General features: G+C 50.0%; 1 protein-coding gene across 5 annotated transcripts; it reads right to left on the bottom strand.

Moving 5' to 3' along the window:
- Positions 1-1,246: 1,246 nt before the first annotated feature.
- On the bottom strand, positions 1,247-21,948 carry LOC118506882 (cAMP-specific 3',5'-cyclic phosphodiesterase-like). Of its 5 annotated transcripts, none has more exons than XM_036044650.1 (11): positions 20,365-21,948; positions 14,815-16,506; positions 8,604-9,083; positions 8,328-8,537; positions 8,100-8,244; positions 7,930-8,023; positions 7,526-7,860; positions 7,172-7,436; positions 6,993-7,107; positions 6,191-6,920; positions 1,247-5,595 (listed from the first exon to the last, which is right to left on the bottom strand). In XM_036044650.1, the coding sequence occupies exons 2-11, from the start codon at positions 15,582-15,584 to the stop codon at positions 5,512-5,514; spliced, it is 3,228 nt and encodes a 1,075-aa protein (XP_035900543.1). In that variant the 5' UTR covers positions 15,585-16,506; positions 20,365-21,948; the 3' UTR covers positions 1,247-5,511. The 5 variants fall into 5 exon arrangements, with proteins under 5 accessions (XP_035900543.1, XP_035900549.1, XP_035900559.1 ...); XM_036044656.1 differs by having other exon boundaries at positions 21,243-21,948; XM_036044666.1 differs by having other exon boundaries at positions 21,393-21,948.
- Between the last annotated feature and the right edge of the window lie 405 nt (positions 21,949-22,353).

The raw sequence follows: 22,353 nt of genomic DNA, 5'->3' as shown, positions 1-22,353 counted from the left end.
GTTCCTTACAACTTTTGCTTAAGACGAACCCAAATTTAAAATATATTGTATTATTCTTTTAAAGAGATCGGACCTCCGTTATCAACCATAAAGGAATATCCGAGCAATCCTCGAAACTGTTATCCAATCTAAGAAATTATCCCAAGTATGTAGTCCAGTATTGTCAAGAGTCTGGATTGTAAAGAGGTCTGTGGTCGGGTCGTAGATGCTATCAATACGTCAGTTTAATCTGCTTTTGTTCGTGTTCCCCACAGTACCCTTCAGGCGATTCTCCACAAAGTGGTATTTCGCAATTCTTTCGCTTTTTCTGGTTATAAACTCCTTCCGTCTTCTTCTTGGCCTACTCAGAGTTGAACACGTCTATTAGACCATAGCTAGGTCGTCAATCCTTTTTCCAGGAATCTCTCGACTCTGAGGTTCGAGTCCATCTGATCTAACCAAAGTCGCTGACGAGCATCTTTCTGGCAGGAAGACTGCCCTTCTCACGCTACTCCTATCCTTCCGGCTTTAGTCACCGCCAGTTAGGTTGCTTCTCCTAATCCATCTCACACACATCCTGGATCCTGGCAATCGTCGATGATATAGACATCTTTGATATACTGTTCGCCTAAGAAGCTTCAAAGCTTCAAACATGTTAGCAGCACAAAACATGGGGTTAGAGATTAACGAGGTGAAAACCGAAACGATGTTGTGCAGCATCAGCGAACCTGCTAACAATACCTTTTTTTTGGCTGACGGGTATTGCAGTCGGGCCAAAAGCCATCACCTACAACAGCATAGAGGTTGAGAGACGCGCAAGAGTACAGTCTTCATACAATATACAAGACACCTCAGTCTTAACATGCACTCACTCCAAGGACCACGAGAGAGACTTGACTATTTGACCGCGTACGTGTGGTCGCTACGATGAGCTCACAATTGCACAGCGAATTAGACTCGTCAGGCTTCTGGTATCTGTTGGGCTGATCATGTCATGAAAATTGCACCGGACCACCCAACCCAACTTTGGTTAAGTCGTTTTACCCTGTCCACAGGAAGAGAGGACGCGTTAGGATAAACTGATGGCGTTGATACATCCAGCTAGAAAGTCCCTGATATTGGCCCTCGTCTGTGAGCAATATCGAGGACTCATACCGAAGCCCAACACGACCGCAAGGTTTCTAATACTAACAAAGAAAATAATCGTTTTCGGCATTGGTTTCGTTTTGTCTTTCTTCTAGTTCCCAAAATGCTTTGCCCAGTTTTGTTTTGTTTTGTTTGTGTTTTGTTTTCTTCACCTCACCTTTATTTAGCTCAATAATGTATTTTCTATGGATGAGACAACCAAATATATTGCGTCTTTTTCTTCTTCTTCTTCTTCACTTCGATCTTTTTTTGTTTGTTTCAATGTGTGTGTGTGTTTTTAATGTACTCGTATTGATATTTGTTCCTTTCCCATGGTTTTTTCTCTTCTCTTTTCCACTCTTTTCTTCCTGGCGTGGTTTTTGCCCATTTCATCACTCACACTGTTTGTTTGGCTCTCGGTCTCTCTCACAGCGTTACACTTAGCTATTCCCCTGTGTGTATGTGTGTGTGTGTTTTTCCTTTTTCTTTTTCTTCCGCTTTCATATAGGTAGTATCAACCCCCGTTTCGAAAGATTGATACTATTGTTTCTTTTGTTTCCTTTTTTTCTGTCTTGTGTTACCAATGTTGTTTGTCTGTTTTGTTGTGTTTTCTCTCTCTCTCTCTCGCTTATGCTTGCTCATTAATTCATAGATTTTTTTTTTGGTTGGTTTTGTTTTACTATTCACGATTTTATCGGTTAAGTTTTGCTTCCTTCCGTTTTGCGCCTTAATTTCATAAACTTTGTTCAATTTACCTAAACGAAGAGTTTTTCTTTTCTTATGTTTTGTAGAGTGAAAAGATGAAAGGGAAAAGTCGAAGGTAGGTGTGTGAGCGAGATGAGGAGGTGAACGACATTATGTGAGGGGGGCGTAGGGGGAGGGGGAGGGAGGGGTGTGATGTATTTTACTCCACACAGCTTGCTCTCCTTTTCTTTTTGTAAGTTTTGATAACCAGCTAATAAGCACAAAAATACGATTCGATACGAATTTTGGAAGAGATTTAGTGTTACCTACTTCCGTTTGTTTCTCTTTTTTTTTTTGGTTGTTTGCGCTTTTTCCTTTATGTTTCAGACACCGATGTTTAGTTTTGTTTTAATGTGTTTCTGTTCTGTTGTTTTTTTTTTCTCTCTCTCTCTCTCTTTTCTTCGGTTTCGGGTTGTGTGTGGTTTTTCTTTTTCACGTGCTTCACTTCACTTCTAACCTTACTTCATTTTATTAAGTGTAACAGCAAAACAGTGTTGACTTTTCTTCTCTTCTTCTTGTTATTGTATTGTGTTTGTGAGCGTATTTATGTATTGTGGCAGAAGTATGGAAGGTGTTAGTACATGTTCCGGTTTGTCGTTCCAAACAGGGGGTTTCCGGTTTCCTGTAGTTTTGCTTGGGCAGGGACAACTAAGAAGTAAAGCTACAAGCGAGCCAGCGAAAACTAGAGGATAGTGCAGCCAAGAAGGAAGGGTGAGGGGGGGGGGTAGTATTCAGAAGTCTTTCACCTGTGTTTGTGTGAGTTTGTGTGTGTGTGTGTTTGTGTACGTATGATTATGAGCTTTCTCTAACTCCCGGTAGGACCTGCCTGATTATGGGAGATTTTTTTTTTATATAAATATTTATATCCATAATTATCTTATATGATTCTTGTTTTTCCTTTTTTGGTTTATCCACTCTTGCATTTGCTTCTTTCCACCTTTCCACCTTTCCTTTACTGCTTCCTACTGAGACTTCATGTGTGTGTGTGTGTCTGTGTGTTTTTTCTTCTTCTTCTTCTTTGTCTTACTGCACGAATCAAACTTGCTTTTTTCTTTGTTTTTTTTTCTTCTAAGTTACACTGATATTGTTTTACTTTTTCTGTTTTTAACCTTTTTCTATGTAATGTTTGTTTTTTTTTGTTGTGTCTTTTCTCTCGTCTCGTTTTTCTGTTCTTTTATTTCTTTTATCTGGTTGTGTGTGTGTGTTTTGTATCTCGTTTCTCTTTTTTTTCTATTAATTTCCAATTTACTTCTCTTTTCTATGCTTAACCGACACATCTCTCTCTCTACACATACACACACGCACACGCGCTCTATATACCATTACAGGGGTTTCCAATTTATAACAAGCCATGTCAGTACACCGAAAAATACACCATTTTCCGAACGAACGCGTCTCCATATGTTATTTGAGTGTGTGTGTGTGTGTGTGTGTTTTTTTTCTGTCTCCACAACATATATCTCACGGCGCGTATGCGCAGCACCTCTTTGAAATCCAAAATCATAATGTTACAGATATGCTTTTTAAGCTATTTTAAGCTTTTTTTTTTTCAAAACTTCTCCTCCATTTTTTGTTGTTGCTTTTTCGTCTCTAAGCTTTGTCTCGAGGGGGGTGTTTGGTTTTTCCTTCTCATTTTTGTTCTGTTTTGTTTTTTTTTCGTGTATGTGGTAAGTACAGAGGCGAAAAAAAATTCAAACCAACAAAAAAAAACGAACCCTCAATCCTTCCTTCGGTGGTGTTTACGTATATGTGTGTGTGTCTCTGTGTGAGCTAAACCTACTAAACAAACAACTGAAGAAAATCATTTACACACACACACACACACACATCAATTACTATACAAAAATGGAGACAAAAAAGTATAACAACCATGTTGCTTTCAGAAGGCGTTACTTCCTGTTGTGTTGCTATGTGTGTGTGTGTGTGTGTGTTTTAAGTGTGATTCGTGGACATTCCCTTACTGCTACCTCTGCTAGTGCTACCAGCACAGCTTAAAAACGATAATAATTGGTAACCATTGATACTTTTTTCCTTGGCGCGCGTTTGCATTTTTGGTTTAGCTCCTACCAACTTTCACTATTCTAATCCGCGGCGTGCGCACCTTGACACTAACACTGAGTTACTAGCTGTGTGTTAACATTTGTCTGTCTTTCTCTGAGTGTGTGTGTGTGTCTGTAATACAAGCTGCAATGAAAGCTTGCCCCTAGAACCATATTCTGCCACCGGATGTCAGCCATATTGCTCCCGCGGTCCGGTGACTTACATCCACACCACCTAAATGTTTACATGTAGACACGACGACTCACTGTAATGCAGCATCCACTTCCATTTCGCGCCTAACACTGAATTGCTATACCGGTTGGTATGGTAAATGGTGGTTGGATTGGTGCGATAGCCATGAAGGATTAACATCCACGTGGTTAAGGAGCTGGTCAAGACCCTGTGTGAGGTGTCTGTGTATGTGTGTGTGTGTGTGTGAGTGTGGCTGCAATTGATTGAGTTCTTCACAGGTTCTTTAGGTTCGGCAGAAGCTCAAGAATCGTTTGCTTTTCTCTCTCTCTCTCTCTCTCTCTCTCTCTCTCTCTCTCTCTCTCTCTCTCTCTCTCTTGACGCTAAATACTTCTATCAAACACAAACACTCTCTTATATGTATATGTATATATGTATATCTATGTATATATATTTGTATGTGTATATATATCTCTGCAATTTTTGCTACCGATTCTGTTCATTGAACCAAAACTCAGGTGTACTGTTCATTTGTTTCTTTTTTTTCCCCCTAACATACTAAACCCACTTCCTTCCCGCAGAAGAAGGGTTTATCTGTTGTTTGTGTGTGTGAGTGTGTATGTATGAGATTGATGATGTTCCTCCCCTTTTTTTTTTGATAGCGCTGCACCGTGTCTGTGTGCACTCCATCTGTGTTCGGCGCCATTTTGTCCACGAAATATTAACTACCATTGCGCCTAGATACACTCTGTAGTTTCACATAGGCAGCTTACCATATTGCTGTCAAATTGTTCGCATGCGGTACCCGCCAGCTGATAATATCGTCTGCAGTTATAATTTGCTAAACACCCACCGACGCACACACACACACACATAAATATACTACTGGTTACCAATACACACACACACACAGCTACAGACATGGCGCGTACATCACCAAACCCCCTGTTTTTTCCCCAAACCCATCAACGTTTTTCAGTCCTTTTTCTTTGAAGGAGTGTGTTCTTGTGTCTTCTTTCCAGCAGAAGATCCTTGTGCTCCAATATGTATGTGTATGTACGCGCGTGTGTGTGTCTGGCACAATTTACAGGCCCCCACTCGGCTGTTAAAGGGCCGGTTGTCTGTCTGTTCAAACTTCACAACAAAGTTTCCAAAAAAAAAAACCAAAATGAACCTAAAACAAAAACGGCAACAACAATAACGAACCATTTTGAATCGTTCCGTTCCACGGTATAAAATCTTTGCTCAACAATTTACCAGACAGTAAACGATACGCTGGTGTGTGTGTGTGTGTGGTTCAGGGGTTAACAAACTTTGACGTGGAAAGGATGGAACGGATAGCCTTTGGCTCAGTTGCTGCGTGTTGGTGCGCATTGTCATTTTGCTTTCCATTTTGCTTTCGGCGGCGCTTGGTGTCGGTCATGATGATGCCGTTCACTGTGGTTCCTCCTGTTCCGGGTTAGCGTTACTGTCTTGCTCGAACTCGTCCTCCTCCTCGTCATTCTCGGCTAGTGTCATCTAAAATGGAGAATGAAAGCGAATCGATCAGAGGAAGCTCTCATCTATCAGGGTTTTTTGGGATATTGGAAACATCTGAGGTAAAAGTACTGGAGCAACAGACAATATGTAATATCTGAAGAATCTCTGGGTTTTTCTGAATATCCTTCATTTTTTGTATACTTTGACATGGGAACAAAGCTGCCAAACAGAATGCTCTTTAGAGTCAAATAAGTATCCAAGAGGTGAGATTTAGAAGCAAGTCCTATATTGGAGAGATCTGGGGCAAGATCAAGAATAGCTGTCAATGTGTCGTTCCTGAGGACCTGTTAGGATTTGGTTAGGTTAGGACCTGTCATGTTTTGACCTCGGATAGTACAGTTTTGTATCCCAGTCATGGCGATTACTGGGCTTACTATGTAGTTGTATAGTCAGGATTCCTAGGGAAAGAGTCCTCTACAGAGTGATTTTGAACTTTGAAAAATGAAAAAAGGAAGGATTTCTTGGCACACGTTAGAATGATCTAACTACCAAAATCGAGAGCAAACGAGTTGATCTGGTTAGCTAGAGTTGGCTTGTATCCTGGTCATGGCACCAAAAACATCGCACTACTTACCTGAAATCGTAATCTTGCGGCCAGCGCTTGCGGATCGATGGGCATGGGTTCCTGCTGCTGTGGTTCGTTTCGCTTACCACCATCCTTGTCCCCCTGTTCCTGCCCACCCGTCTGAGAGCTTCCGGACTGCTGCTGCTGCTGTTGCCGATTCGCTTGTTCCTGCTGCTCCTCCTCCTCCTCCTCATCTTTCTCCTGCGAGGGTGGTGACGGTGGTGGTATTAACGCCTGATAGTACGCACGATTCTCCTCCAACCGGTCCAGTATGTCCTGCGCATCGGGCCGTACCAGCTCCGCCCAAGCTTCCCACAGCGGATGGACAATGTAGTCGATAAAGCCCACCTGCGAGCTTTCTACCGTGGCCGACCGTCTGTCACACATCGGCGACACATCCATACCGGCCGCCCGTTCACGGTCACCCTGCCGGAAGAATTCCTCCATCAGCCGGCGTACCCAGCGCCGGTAGAGCGGCAGCGGTTTGGTGGGATTGCTCAGATCGGCACAGTGGACCAGATTCTGCAACACCTGGATACGGTCGGTGTAGCTGTCGAGCAGGCGAAGCAGAACGCCGCTACCGCTGGTGCGCGATTCGGATGGGTTCTGGTTGCCGGATATTGCTACCTTCTTTGTTTCGACCATCGTCTTCAGATCGGCCAGCAGCGTCATGTGTTTGGACATGTCCGTCGACAGTACCATGTCTATCACCATCTTCCGGAAGGTCGCACGTTGCTTTCTGTGGATTATTTGAAAGGCAAGCAGTACGGTGTGATTGTACCTCAGGCGTCGTGAGGATCAATATACTCACTTGGGAAGATTGCGCAGGATGTTACAGTCATCGTTCTGCATAAGTTTGAAGGCCACCGCCAAATGATGATTCTCCAATACTGATTCGTCGTTATACATAAGCGCCAACTCAGAGCCTGCGAGGTGGGTAAAGTAAGATTTTCCATCCAAAACATCATCTCTGCGGGTGGCTATACTTACTAGAGTTAATAAGAAACTGATTCGTCAGACCCGGATGGTCGACGTCGTGTATGCAGGCGGCGACCAGTGCCGCACACACCTCGAGCGGCGTAAACACACCGTCCAGTGCCGGACTGTGCAGTAGCGCGTGCGTACTCTGGGTCACGTCAGCCGCATGCAGCGAATTGTGGAACGGATTGTCCGCGACGTAATGATCCTCGACCGTGCTAACGAATGCCAGCAGTACCGTTGGCGGTATGGTAAGCGTGCGTGGGATATTTCGATCCTGTTTGATTGACAGAGCAACCGAGAGTGAAGAAACCGATTATTAGATAGAGTGCTGTTGGATGAGATCTCTCCGATAATCAACGTCACCTGGAACACGGTGTACGCAACCGCTGTCAGTGGCCGGCTACCGCTGAGCGTTCCGATGCGGAAGATGTCCACACCCCACTGGTCGATCTGACCCAGCAGAGCCCCAAGTTCGGCTTCGTCGGCGGCCGTCGCCGTCGGCACACCGTACGGTGGTAAGCGTTCGGCCAGACTGTTACCGGCACCGGCACCGGCCGCACCGGAGAACGAGTTCGTGTGCTGCAGCGGGCGCTTGAATCCGCTGATCTCCGACATTCGGCCCGCGGCACCCGTCTGTCGACCGATCAAGGCACTACCTACTACCGGAGCGGATGGTACGTCCGGTTCCTGCTGTTTGTCTGCAAAACAGAAAGGAAGAATTCTGATGTCTGATCCTTCTTGCTTGCATCAGTCTCGCGCACACATACCCAAGAACGTTGTGCAGATGTATTCGCTGATCTGATTGCCAGATTTGCTAGATTCACTCAAATGGGACAATTCCTTGTTCAGTAAACGTTTAAACTGTGAACAAACGAGGGAAAGAAGTGAGGTTAAGGAGAGGCGGCTTTCCGAAGTAAAAATCAAACCCCGTTCTTACCTTAAGAGATGCCATGTCTGACACGCTGCGATGCGTTTGAACTGTTTCCAGCTGCTCCAAGCACCATTCAAGCTCATCAATCGTTTCCGTGGTAAGTTGTCGCAGGTCACCTTCCTTGTCCGGTTGGCTGTCATCACCTTGCCCACTGCAGACATGACAAGATGTTTTTTTTTTTCTTGCATTAATATCACCCTATCTCTCTCTCTATCTCACTTGTGACCGCTTTACCTTCCCGGATCAGTTTCAGCACTTTCGGCACCGGCAGAAGATCTCCGTGTAGCCAGCTCACTCTCTGCTACCGATGCCGGTATCGCGGACGAAAGGACGTACAGGTTGGAACGCACCGTGCGCAAACTAGCTAAAATCTGCGCAAACGGTGTCACGATCAGATCATCATGATGTCCACTGGAGCCACCACCACCGGAACCGCTCATAACCCTAACGGAAAGAGAGTGGTGAGAGTTTGTAGTGGCAGTGTTCGCCGATAAGCATCCGCTGACTTACGTAGTTCGCTCGGACGTGGAGGACGTGACGACGGTGGAGGCGGCACCAACCACGGTCGTCGCACTGCTGGACGGTGACGAGGCGATCGACGACAGTACGGTCGGTTCCTCCAGCGTGGTGCTTTCCTTCCAGTGGAACGCCCCATCCCGGCCACCGGCGTTGGATGTGAGCGTTCCACCGCTGCCGGTACCGCTCGTCACGTTCGAGGTGGACGTACCGGACCCACTGTTGGCGCTGCATCGTGCTGCCAGCAGCGATACGGACGACACCTTCGGCGATATCTCAAAGTCCGAATCGGACCGGTACAGGAACGATTCGCGACGCTGCGGCAGGGCGGCGGACAGTAGCGTTCCCGGTCCACCGGGACCACCGTCGCCCGACGGTAGCAGCAGCGGCGACCGGCGGCTCGTGTATCCACCGACGACGCTCATCACACCGCTCGGCGGCCCACTGCCGGACCCGTCCGCATTGTCCATGAAGCTAGAACGAACGATGGGTGCAATTAGTGGGTTAGAAAATGGCGTCACCGGCTGTAAAGATTAGCAAAAACATCAACGTGTACGGTCTTGATGCACCTGGTGCGCATCGATCATTCTGGGTCAACGGCGAAACATCTGTTTCGAGGTTATCTGGCATACGTATCCAACACCCAAACAACCCGCAATAGATAGCTACCTCGGTTTGGGGTTTTGCTGGGGGGACTTGATGGGTACCCCTGAAAAGCCGAAAACAAGCGACATTTAGTCATCAGAACATTGCCCCACTCATTGGGGAAAGATGTCGGTAGGAAGCTCTTGCTCCTGTGCTCAGTGCAGTTGGGACCAGCGCCAAAGCACGTCATCCGCAGAGTGGCGATGACATCTGGGTTTGATGGTAATTGTCGAAAGGTTCGCAGTAAGTGAAACAACTCTCTCTCTAGCCTCTCGGCAGAAACTAAACCCTGTGCTCTCAAACCCTGTGGGTAAAAGGTGCTATCAGTGGAATGACGCGAAATTATGTGATGACACAACACCCTGCTACCCTGCATAGAGGGCACGGGTAGAGCAGTAGTAGTAGCTCATTAAAGACCGACCCAGGCAGCAGGGGGAGCAGTAAAGGAAGAGAGCAAAATATATCGTAGAGAACCGCACAATGAAACAATCTGGCTGATTTCCCGAAGCTTTCCCCAACCGTCCAAAGTTCCCAGCCAACCATCCACCCGCATGTGTAGGTCTACGGGCTTAATGAATTGAATCAATTACGCGCGCCGTATAACGTTACACGGCTGCCGCCTGCCACTCGCAGTCGCCCATCTCACTACCAACAGGCGTGAGTTCACGTCCAAGAATCAATGTCCATTTTGGTATTGCCTTAGGGTATTGGTGTTGGTGGTGTGTACGCGTGTGTCACAAACTGTGGCAATCAATAAACTTTCGTTAAAAAAACTCTGGTTGGTAGGTAGGTTTTGGGCGCACACGAAACAGATTCTCACAGCTTGCAGCGCTGCTGGTGGAAGTTGCCGATGCCTCCCGGACCACCGAGCAGCGCGAGCGCCGGGTTCTGCCGCATCATGGACGTTGTCATCAGCATATTTCGCGACGGCCTGCTGGCCGCATTCAGCTGTGCGGTGGGTTGCCACTGTTGCTGCAGTTGCTGATAGGGTTGGTCGACGCTGGTCGCGATGCCCGGACCGCGCGCATTGATTGATGAGGCGGCCGAGTGCGATGTGGAGGACGAGGTGGAGGACGAGAAGAACACTTGCTGCTGGCTGTTCTGATGGATCCGGACGGTACGGTACTCGAACGTGGACGAGTCCTTTGATCGTAGCGCACTCGCACACTGGGCGCGTGGTGGCGGCACTGGTGGCCCATCCGGTGTGCCTGGTTCCATATCCTAGAATTTTTTGGAGCTTCAGCAGCTCTGCCACATCCGTTCCTGACAGCTGTTTCGCAACAGGATGCACAAACCACACACACACAGAGTGAGAGTCACAAAACTCGAGAAAACGGGGGAACACTAGCACTCTTCCCACAGTCTGGCGGCTTCTGCACACGTTTGCTGCTCGCGGACCTCACGAAACCAACTCGAAACTCCCGACCCAGACTCTCGGGATCGTGAACCGTGATTGCACACTTCCAATGAACCCCAAAATCCCGCGCGCATGTCCGCTTGGTGGTGTGTGTGCGTTTGCTTTGCCTCCCCCCAGAAAAGAATGCTTCTGCCCATCTAGATAAAATCCAACATTGCAGGTTGGTTATGTGGCCGGTGTGTATGTGTGTGTGTGACTCTCGTACAACAACGGTTCGCGGTAGCGTCGTAGTTGTCCATCGTCGTGGTAGGCCCTTCAGCTTCACTGCTCGGAGATCGGTGCTGATCACACCAAACATCTGACACGTCTCTACATCTCTCTCTCTCAGTCGCTCTCTCGCTCTCGCTCGCTCGGTCGGACGTTCGGGACGATCGTGGCAGCAGCCGTGGTCAACTATATTTAGAAAATTTCGGCCACCAACACTCCCCACAGGCGGAGGGACTTCCCGCGGATCTGTTTCCCTGCCCATGCGTTTTGTTGGGGTGGTCGTCGCGTCCGGACGTGTGTTTTGCTGGTGCTAGCACGCGCCAATGTTACGCCACCCTTCCCAGACCTCCCTCCCACTCCGCATTTCGTCCTTATCCCTCCGAAAGACCGTGTGTGTGTGTGTGTGCGTCTTCTACGGAGACATTCCAACGTCTCCACCATTCTTCACACGATCCATTCTTTGACAAGGGGGCTGTCGGCTGTCATTCCTGTGGGACGATCTTACGGTGCAAAACATATCACACCGCACTATGCCACGGTCGGCGCCATCCCAACCAGTCCGCGTGGAAGGCAATTTTATGACCGCCCTCGCCCAACCGATGCAAAGGAAGGTGGTGGAGTCATCGGATATTATTAGGACCATTAAGAAAACACAACAACCCCGCTTATGGAGCGCGGCGTACGCTGTGTGCCGCTGATGACGCTGATCAGCAAAGCGGTCTATCATCCCCACATGCGGATGCTATTTGAGGATGCTGTTGATGATGCTGGTGACGATCGAAATTGATTGTAGATTCGATTTCCCCCCCCCCCCCACCCGACGTGCTGACGGCCCACTGTCTCTCTGTCTAGCTCTGTTCGTCCGGCCGGTCGGAGGTAAATACTAGTTGGATTGGACCTTGGATTGGACCCCCTTTGCAAAACATTAATCGTACTTAGAGCCGTGCATCTGCATCTACTATACACCAAAGAACACATACCAGTTGGGTAGAGCTGTGGATCCTCTGCGCTTGTTGCCACTGCCACCACCGGTACCGCCGGCGCCACCGCCGCCACTACTGCTAAAGAAGTACTTGTTGCGAAACATGGCTAGCAAGTACGGACGGCGAATAACGTCCAGCTTTTCTCAGGCTGCTAACCTGCCACTTTCCACACACTAATACTATTTTTGGCCAGCTGTTGTTGCATACGGCGTCAGGATCTATAGTCACACGCTGCTGCCGTGACAACACCGTTCGCGGACGATTTCTCCGGCACTCTGTCACGCTGGGTTTGATTTTGGATCGCTGGCAGCGAAACCGTCAGCGATGGTGGCAGATTTGATCGTGTGTGGGTGGTGTGTGTGTGTTTGGTTGTTGGCATACGCCGGGGTCAGGATCTCTGGAGAGTCTATTTTCACCAGAAAAGCGCGCGCGCGTTTGCTCGCCTGCCACAAACTCACACACAATTATGCACGGCACACACGGGCACAGGTAGGCGCTGGCACCGATGTCTCACACATCGGCCTTTTTGTTTCCCCCTCCCCCCCCTCTTAAGTGCAACCTTGAAACAGTCTGTTTACCACAACACTAGCGACGGTAAGGGTGGAGAAAGTGTCCACGACTTTCCGCGAGGAAATAGGAATTCTACACCGTAGTTCTCATCAGGTTTCGGCGCGAGGTTTGTAGAACTAGAATGACCGTCAGCTACACACGTCCACCGAACCGTGGTTCAAGAGCTCCAGCATGGCCAACCAGAACCTCCCGCTCGGACAAAACTCCACGAAAATCTAATGTCACAACTGGGACGTTTTCAGAAAAAAACACACGGTTGTCCAACCGGTGAGGTTCCCCGGGGAGTGCTCTCGGACGCACGACGTCTCACGACTACCGAAGGGACGGACCTGCGGATCCGTCGCGAACCGGTGCCATCGGGAACCCGGGCGTTCTCGTGCGACGACAAGCCCGGGAGGGTGGGGGGGGGCGTGTGTCGGCAAGCGCCCTAAATCATGTAGAACAAATACGCAATCATCGGTGGAACGCTGCACTGCCCGTCGCACGCATCCCGGACCACCGATCTGCGGAGCCGTTCGCCGTCAGTGTTCAATTGAAGTGAAGTGAAATAGAAAACCCACTCACTGCGTTCGCGCGCGCGCCATTTTTCGATGGCGCATCGGTGTCGAGAGTGCATCATCCGAGTGAATCTTCGAACGCGCCCCGAGCGGGAAAGGGGACCACCGCCCAGCATACACACACACACACACGCACACACGTGCATACACCAAAAACGAAACGTACGGAAAACAAAAGATCGCGAAACCAATCAATAGGCTCAATGCCTGCCCCGCTCGCCCCAAAACCGGTGGGGGGGTGGGGGGGTGGGGAGGGAAGGGGTCGGAAACACTCAATCGGTTCGGTCCGGGGCTGTAATCAGCGTCGATTCTAGGTTTGGTACGCGCGGGGATGCTGCTAATGATGATCATAGTACACGCAGTAGTGTCTCAAACCCATGCAAACTGCAGCTATTGCGCTCCATTTGCAATGGACACAGCCACACACACACACACCGAGTCTCGGAGGAACAGTTCCCACGCGACGTCACGCGTCACGTCCCACCGTTGTTTTGAATGGGTTTGCCGAAAGCTGGATGCACCGGGCGGCTGTTTCGGTACTTTAGCGGCTTTGTGTCGGACGCTAAGTTTGAACTGTTTTTTTTTGTAATATTTGCGAAAAGTGAGGTTAACGTTATTGGATATTGGGAACCACCTGTTAGCGATCTCTGGGATGTCTCAAAACGCCGTGAGTTGCTTTCTGTATGGCGTTAAACGATCTAATACCTCGCGATTAGATTTAATACACCGGAAGCCGTCGATCGGAATACCATCGGATGAAATTCCAGCAAGCGCGGGCTTCAATATCTGAGAGTTCCTCAGCGTGCCATACCGCTGGAGATCAGTTGGCATGATCTACTAGCTCGTTAAGCTAACGACAGGGCGGAGACACTAAAGCGTGTAGTGTCCATTAATAATACGCTACGATGAGAAGCTGATGACAGTAGCAATTTATGCGACAATGTCTCAGTACAGCAACCGCTCACCGGTTTGTCACCTGGCGCACACCAAGATCGAGCTTGCGCACCCTTCAACATTAGAGCACAACTTAAGGTAGCACCCAATAAATCGATACGTGTCTAGGGTTCCTTTGTGTTTGTTTACTACCTTCAGCGTTGTTGCATCGAGCGTAACCTGCCAATTAAATGCCAGCGCGCAAATGAATGCCGATTCTACAACACAACCGAAACCGAGGGAAGCAGATCATTAACTATCGAGGGGGGGAGGACGGGTGGAGGGCAGATCGCGGTCCAGAGCGCGATCAAACCCATCCCCCATTACATCCGAACGCTCACGCGAATCCGATTACATGAAGCGCACCAAGTGCTCGCGAGCACTCGAATTAACTCGAACCTCGGACGGCGTCACCCTGCCAGTGAGGCAGGGCAGTAGGTCCTCGCGGTGGCGGTGGAAAATGGTGTAACCGACTTTATTCGGCGATTCGGCATTATAAACATCTGGTTGATGGGTGTTGGGCGGTATGTCTACCCATTGCACTGGGGGGGGGGGGGGTTTCTTCTCGTGCGCAAACAAATCGCATCGAAGATCCGGCCTCACCGATGTACGGCGAGACGTATACACAGACTAAAATATTGACAAGAGTAGCCATTGAGGAACGATTGTGTCTAGGAATTGTTGATAGTTTCAATTTTGTTGTTTTTAGTACTTTTGGAGACTCTAGTTATCGAGATCTTCAAAACCTTGATCTCGGATATAGTCAAGAATGAACTAGATATAACTAGACCTAGTCAAGAAGCGTTCCCAGAGTTCAATACACGACAGAGATGATGGCATCTTCAACTGCTACAATAAACCAAGACACATCTTGGACATCTGGACGTACTTACCGCACGTTCGCTAGCGTATGGCGCCGGTTACGATGATATTTGGGATGGGGCGGTGGGAGTTGTTGCTGTTGCTTGCCGGCCGTACTGTTGCCGCCAGCCTGCTGATACTTGCCCGAACCGGCTACCGTCGGTATGAGTGGAACAGCGAGGACCCGCCGCGCCGAATCGTCCTCATCCGCACTGTAGCCATCGTCGTTCGCCTCGTTCTCGTCCTCCTCCTCCTCGTCGTCCGGTGCCAATCGGTCGTCGATCGGCAGCTTACCCTGCCCCAGCTCGATATCCGCTTCCTCCTCTTCCTCCTCGTCCTCCTCCATCATGGAGCCACTGGTGTCGGCTTCGTCTTCCAGCGTAGCACCACCACTGCCATCCTTCCGTACGGTCGCGTCCGAGCTACCGTTCCGCTTTCGTTCCTCGCGTATATGGGGCAGTGATTGTGGGTGCTGTTGGGCCGATGTTCCACGATGCCTTCCGGTTGCCCGCTGATGTCCACCCGTTCTGCCACCCGTTCCACCACCAATTATGCCCAGTCCGATCGACGGGTGCGCATGCGATGGCTGAACCGGTTGGTCCGGCCCGATCCGTCCCTTGAGTGGGTCGTCCTGCTCCAGCTCGTCCGTGTCCGCGTCCTCGTCGTCCTCCTCCTGTTTGGCCAGCGACGCCTGCAGTACACCGCGCGCATTACTGTTCCGTGGCCGCCCATTGCCGGTAAGGTGGGTGGTGGTGAGGCCGCCGGTTGTTTGCTTCCCGTCGCTCGACACAACCGTTGCCATCGCCACCGGGTCCACGGAGCTGTTGGTACCGGCGCCGGCGTCGCCGACACCGGCGGCGCTCACCGCTGGCCCGCCCGCCGCGCTGCCGTCCGTCGAGTCGGTCGCCTCCCCGCCGGCCGACCCCCGTCCGCCTCTTCGTCCTCTTTCTCCTCGGCTGCCGCCGTCGTTCCGGTCTCGGCCTCGGCCGATCCCGGCACGGTTGTCCTTGCCGTGCGCTGCTGTCCGGCCCTGCGTACCAGTGTCCTTCACTGTATTGCCACGGGCCGCGCCGGTATCGCTGCTGCCACTCCCACTACTACTACTGCTCCGTGCACTGTCTCCCCTTCCTCCTCCTCTTCCTCCGTCGCCTCCACTTCCACCTCCGCCTCCGTCGCCGCGGCACGGCAAACAGCAGCGGAACAGTCTGGCTGCCGCTTTCCGGCTGGGACTTTTACGCAGATGACACACAGACAACCGGGCACCGGCGATCGCTTGCGGGGCTGTGGTGGCGGCGGTAGAGGAGGTAGCACCGGTGCTGGTGGTGGCAGTGGTGGTGTTGTGACACCCCCGCAACAGTAGCTTCGATTCGTCGTCCTGCCCAACCACGTCCTTCACTTCACTCTCTTCCTCCTCCTCGTCCCCGTCCCCGTCGTCGGTGTCGTCTCCGTCGTTCTCAGCGTTCTTTGCCGCACCGTCCAACTTTTTGCGTCGCCTCACACAGAAAATCGCTACCGGAGTACGCACGGTGACGACGGGAGGCTTTAACGGGCCACGAGCGACAGTGGAGCAGCAGCACCGGCTACGTTACAGCACCTGCAGCGAGGCACGCACACTAAACCACACGCGTCCACACGAAAGCCACGGGCAGGTTTACGCTTCTGCTCCATCCAGGAGACAGCACACAGGTCTAGCCTAGCTGATGGTTGTGGTGCGGGCGTACGGGCTGCGTAAGAGAAGAGAGCGAAACGATCCAATCGTTAGAAGAAGTGTATTGCAAGAATGTTAGTACTCTGTGATTAGGTCTATTATATGTAGGGCTACTAATAATAATCCTCCTCTTCAAAAAAACTTTATTTCAATAATAATCCTTAAGAAGACTTCACTAGACTCCAGACCTTCGTCCTCTTCTTTCTCTCTATACCCTCGGGAGATCTCGACCTTCCATATATAGTTTCCTAGACCCGTCTTTGGATAGTCAGTCTTGCTAAAGATTTCTAATACTAAAAATGACGTCCGATTACTTCTTCTAGGCTTAACGATCTCCAAGGTTACGCCGGCCATCTAATGGCTTACTAGACTTATTGATACCACGTAGTTGGATAGTCAATCCTTACTACAGGGGAACGGTCTTGATGGGATCCCTGGTCGGCCACCGGACCAGGTCCAGTTTAGTTTAGAGTCCTCTGATTTCTTCGATTTCAATTCCAAAAATACAAAGCTTCGAATAAAGTTTTCTTCGAGAGCTTATAGGAGTTCTGGTAAGAGATTAAAGTTCTTACAGAAATGTTCCAGCTACCAACAAATAAGAAACTATCTTGACCGAGTTTTTCTGAGGTTTGCACCAACTTGCGGTTAATATCCGGTGCAAGCAACCAAGCAATCGTCGTTAGTCTCCCTCCCCCCGATCAGGCTACCAGACTAACATTTTCTCGGCTGAAAAGCCCGGTACCCCATGCCACAACCACAAACAAGTTACAGCAATAATCTGTTTGTGATTAAATCACGACAAGGACACCTCAACACACACACACACACATACAAACACACAATTGCTAGTGCTTGAAAAGTATCAGGAAAACAGAAGCGCGAAACCGCGCAACCGAAGCCGAGGCAAGTGGATCTGATAAACCCTAAACCATCTCTCCTGTATCGCGCTGAAGCAGGTGCTTACGTAACGCTGTAGCCCAACAGCACACGGACGCTGAATAGAACGAGAACTCTTTTTTTTTTGCTCGGCCAACCGTTTGTTGCGCTTGCCCTTTTTATAGCCTTTCTGCAGGACACTTCTAAAACGGCACAAACGCTACAACGGGCCCGCCGCTGCATCTGCGATAGAGCTGTGAGCTGATGTGCTTCGGGACCGTTTCCTGGCATAATGAATCTTGTAGCAACGAGGGTAGCAGCAATAAGCGGTGCCTCTTTTTACATTTCGCCAATGCCACACACAGCTGTACGGCCAGCACACACAGAACACACCTCCGCCCGGCAGCGCGGGGGAACCCTCTGGCCACGGTTGGGTTCTTTTATTTCGCCTCCTCCCAAACCCATGAATGGACGGTGAAACAACGCCAATCTGTTGCTTTGATTGTGGGTAGCTTAGCACTACAATACTTCTGTCTCCGTCCGTTCAGTCCAAGGTTGGGTCCTTATGCTATGCAAAAGACAGAGACGCTGCTATACCGCCTGGACTGTGTGAAAGATGGGACCGCAAGCAGTCGGGTGGGACACACTGCGAAAAGAGCACACTACCTCCTCCCCCCCAGCGAAGACCACCGCGTTTTGCTGAGAAAATCACACACAGAGACGGATTTCCAAGTGTGCATCAATTAATGGCCGCTTTTGCCTGCCTAGTTGAACTAGTTCTGCACTCTCTCTCTCTCTCTCTCTGGCTCGCTCGCTCACGCTCGCGGGTGCCTATGATCGGTGCTCAGATGCTTCCTGCCTTTTCGCAACGCGGAACGCTGTTTACATTCATGTGTACACGGTCGGGTGTTATTCTACTGGGCAAACCGTAGCATGCTGCTGCTTGAGACAAGCTCGAGAGTGTCCGTGACAGATGCTGATAGCTATCGGGATGCTTACGTAACGGGATGCCCAGGCACGGATGAAGCACACTTCATCACGACCGCACACAAACAGCACCGGGAGAGTGGGTAAGCACTGTACATGCCCCGGTCAGACTAACGGGAGCCGTTATGCAGCGTACACATCACTTAGTGACACTTTTAATCAGCACCCAGGTAGCACGGTCCGTGACGGTATTCACACCAGCCGGAGAGTGATGGGTGATTAAGGGTGAGATAAACAGGACGGAGGCGCATACAACTGTAAGCACCCGAAACAAGATAATCACGGGCTTGTTAATGGTGTTATTAAGAGATTGTTCCGTGGGCACGATTGTTCTGCTTTGAACGTCCTTTCCCATCCTCGGCCATTGTTGGGTCAACCTGTGAAGGTGTACTCCTGTTGCAGAGTAGCTACCTACACTCAAACAGAGGTTTAAAAGAGTGGCTGACCCATCTATACGGGGTAACTCTAGGTGTTCGTTGCAGGTAGTCAACCATAGGTTCCCATAGTCGTTTGTTTTGCTTTTGTGTTTTTTCTTGTGAACAGCTCCACCAGAGGTAGAAGGACGTCACTGTTCAACACCACACAACACCGCTTTGATCTAGCTAGCTATCTCTCTGTATGTGTTGGCTGTAATATAGCGGGCTTCTCACCGTTTCAACACACACACACACACACCACGCGTTGCGTTTGCGCGGAAAAAACATAACAGCTGGCACCTACTCGCTTACTCGCTCACCAATTTTCCAGGCACGCGTTCTCCGTCCATTTCTCTCTCCCACGCAGAAACAACAACACCACATGTACGGGTGGTTGTGTGCCGTTCTGTTGTATCCTTACTGTTGTATCCCCCATTTTTTTCCGGTTCGCAACCAGCTTTTCCACTTCTGTCACTGTTATTCGCAGCCTTTTCTACTCTTGAGGAACACTTTCCAAAAAAAAAATCCCCCAAGAAGAGGTTTTCCAATAACAGCAACAACAACAACGGGGGGGAAAACAGTTTTACTCTCTTGCTCAATGTCACAATTTCCCTAATGTTGTTAGCCCGTTCTTGTAATCGCTGACGATTTCCATGAAAGGAAGTGTGACTGTAAGAGCTTGTAACGCTTGACTGACATTGCGGGGAGGGGGGCGCCCCGATTAAGAAGTAGATTAGAAATAATTAAAGAAAGAAGAGAGAAAATACATCCACACACACACACAGACACTAATGAGGATGTAATGAAGATGAACAAATAATATGAGACCCTTTTTTGGTGTTTTGGTCAAATCTCCAACAAGAAAGGATATTCGAAGGACACCGGGAATTTAGTAAAACTTGGATCCTCCGTGTACGTCTCTACCGAGGTAGTCGGGATGCCCTGATCGAACGTCTTGATTGGTTGGTAAAGCTCTCTCCCCCCCAAGGCAACCTGAACGCCATTTAACCTTCGTAGAATTTTCAGGTCAAAGGAAACGGTGCTGGTTCACGCGTGGATCGGCTCCGATTACGTCCTTGGTTCATTATTACGCTTGGTTCGTTATTACTGTGACCTGCGTGCGTTACCAAGAATCTGGTTCTGCGTGCGGCGAGAAGGTGTATCACCTTCTAAACGTTCCGATTAGTGTCCGATCCGATCCAGCAGTCCAAGAAGTAGTCCAGAGCATGGCTAAACCGGGTAGCGATAAAAGAGTTCTGACCGAGAATAAAAAGGTTTACTACCGAACAAATTTGACACATCTTGACCTACACACACACACACACGCACGCACACAAACACACTGATAGACACTTTCGACTCTATCTTCTTCGACCAGGCGTCTCCATCAGTCAACGCAAATGGCAGAGTCTCTCTCACTCGCTCTTTTGATAACGCTTATTAGAAACATTTCATTGAGGCGGTTGGATCCTGAACAGGGACAGGGACAAGATTGCTATATGATTGGTGTGCCTATCCCTCCAACACATGCGAGCGCCCCCGTTGGTGGTCCACCACCACCATCTTGGTTACCTGGTGGCCCGAGAACATCATACCTTTGGGTGTTTTTTTTTTTTGCTTCACGTTGTAGCAGGGCGCCCAGCAGCACACACACGAACCAACAAACTGCCCATAGCCGTAGCCTGCCTGCGATATCCTTCGGCCGGGTGTCCTCCCAGGACGGCTAACAGGGCAAACAGGCAGACCCGAGGAGACACACACCAGCCAGCCGCCCTTTTTACTTTGATTTGTATCGTTTCTGTTTGATTGCTTGCGTTTGAGTAAACGGGGATGTTGGGGGGGGGGGGGGATCTCTCGTTCGTTCGCTCGTTCTCACGGACACAGGCACACACACAGAGACGCGCGCGTCCGCACACACACGCTTCACACGCAAGGCTGATATAATATGAACGTTGCTGGGGGTTTCCAGCCAAAGAAAAAGCCCCCAGGGGCACGGGCTTTTGTTCGTCCTGTTGGTATTGCTAAGCGTCGTGGAATTGCTGCTGACGACGGAGGGCTTGAACCGGTTGAATGATGAAAGCGCGGTAGACACGAACCATAGAGCGCACCCAGCTAACGTGGACCCCGCTGTTGAGTTGATGCCAAAGCGGGCAACCAGCACGGTAACGCTAACGCATAAATGCTCAAAACACACACACACACGCACAAGCACGCACGCACTGGTCCAGGGACACCAAACACCGAAACCTTACTCCAGCGCGATTAGGGTCTATTATGGATATTATGACATCCTGGCTGTTGAGAAGCACGCGCGTCTCAGATATCACCACACCACAGTCACTGATCGTGTCATTTGGCGGTGTCCTTCGACTGTGTCGGCCCCTCTTGGACGGTGGTGGAGAGACCTCACGCGCACATTCTTCCCGTTCAGAACTCCCGCAGCTACGTTACGTCGACTGTTGCACCAACTAACCTTCGGCACTGGCTATCCTTGCACCGTCGGTTTGTTGTGTTCCCTTCCAGTGCTAAAGACCTCTGCTCCTTATCAACACTTCACAACGCGTTTTTTGTTTGTCTTCTGAAAGGGGGGCCACACACGGGCGGCACGTTCTGATTCACACACCGTATCTGATTGATGGCAGGCGGTGACTAGCGTTGTCGATTCCAGGATGATCGTGCCTCGTCCCCGGTGGTACGCGCGAATCGGATGATTGTGTGATGCGCGTTTCGCCCGTTTTCTTTGCTGTCCTCTGTTTGTTCTCTGCAACGGGCGCGAATGTGGCCACTGCTCTGCCCGCGAATGGCGTATAACCCGCGTTGTGTACCTCAGCAACCAGCACAAAGTCGAGCTCGAATGGAACGGATGGAAAATTTGTTGCTTCTTCGGCTCGTGGAGAAGCGAACACACGACCGCTGCGTCTGCGCAGCCGGGATCCCATTCCCCCGAAAAGAAAAAAAAAAACAGAACCCTCCCTGACGGTGGTGGGTTGTATCGGGTGCTGCTGCTACTGCTTTGGCTCGATTTTCTGTGTTTCGTACTCCGCCACTCTCGCCGCCGCCACCCGTCACGCGTTTTTGTTTAGAGCGAGTTCCCTCGGTTCCGACCAGCGCCAAAGGTGACCAAGGACGGAACGGAAAACGATAGCTGGAAAATGGGAAAAATAAACACACGCACCACACACTGAGGGAGAGAGAGAGAGAGCGATAGAAGGAGCTGGGTGGGAAATGGAGCAGGATAGGCAATTTTGAGAGACTCTGCGTTTGCTACTGCTCCTTGTTTGCTAAGGTCAGCTACATATATGTGGGATACATTTTTCTTTCCGCCTGCTTGACGGATGCGAGAGACTGAGTTCGGTGTATCGGTATGTGTTGAGGATAGGTTCACACTCCTACACTACCTCTCATCCAGATTCTCTCTCTCTCTCTCTCTCGCTCTCGCTCACGAATTCCTCACAAAACCCGTCGCAAGTGTTGTGGGAGGAAGTGTCAGCCGCTGGACGTTACAGGATGCGAGTCCACATGGAGAGACAGGTCGGAGACCCAGACACACCACCGTGAGGACTGCCCCATTTTATAATTGATTG

Source organism: Anopheles stephensi, chromosome X (genome assembly GCF_013141755.1).
Source record: "Anopheles stephensi strain Indian chromosome X, UCI_ANSTEP_V1.0, whole genome shotgun sequence".
NCBI classification, from domain to species: Eukaryota; Metazoa; Arthropoda; class Insecta; order Diptera; family Culicidae; genus Anopheles; species Anopheles stephensi.
Note: the sequence above shows the minus strand (reverse complement) of the source record. Positions and strands in the feature narration are given on the sequence as shown.

Coding starts and splice junctions, on each gene's coding strand:
- LOC118506882 (XM_036044650.1), bottom strand. CDS start 15,584: ATGGCAACGGTTGTGTCGAGCGACGGGAAGCAAACAACCGGCGGCCTC. Junction 9,084..14,814: donor CATACGCTAGCGAACGTGCG/GTAAGTACGTCC, acceptor CGTTCGTTCTAG/CTTCATGGACAATGCGGACG. Junction 7,861..7,929: donor CATCTGCACAACGTTCTTGG/GTATGTGTGCGC, acceptor TCTGTTTTGCAG/ACAAACAGCAGGAACCGGAC.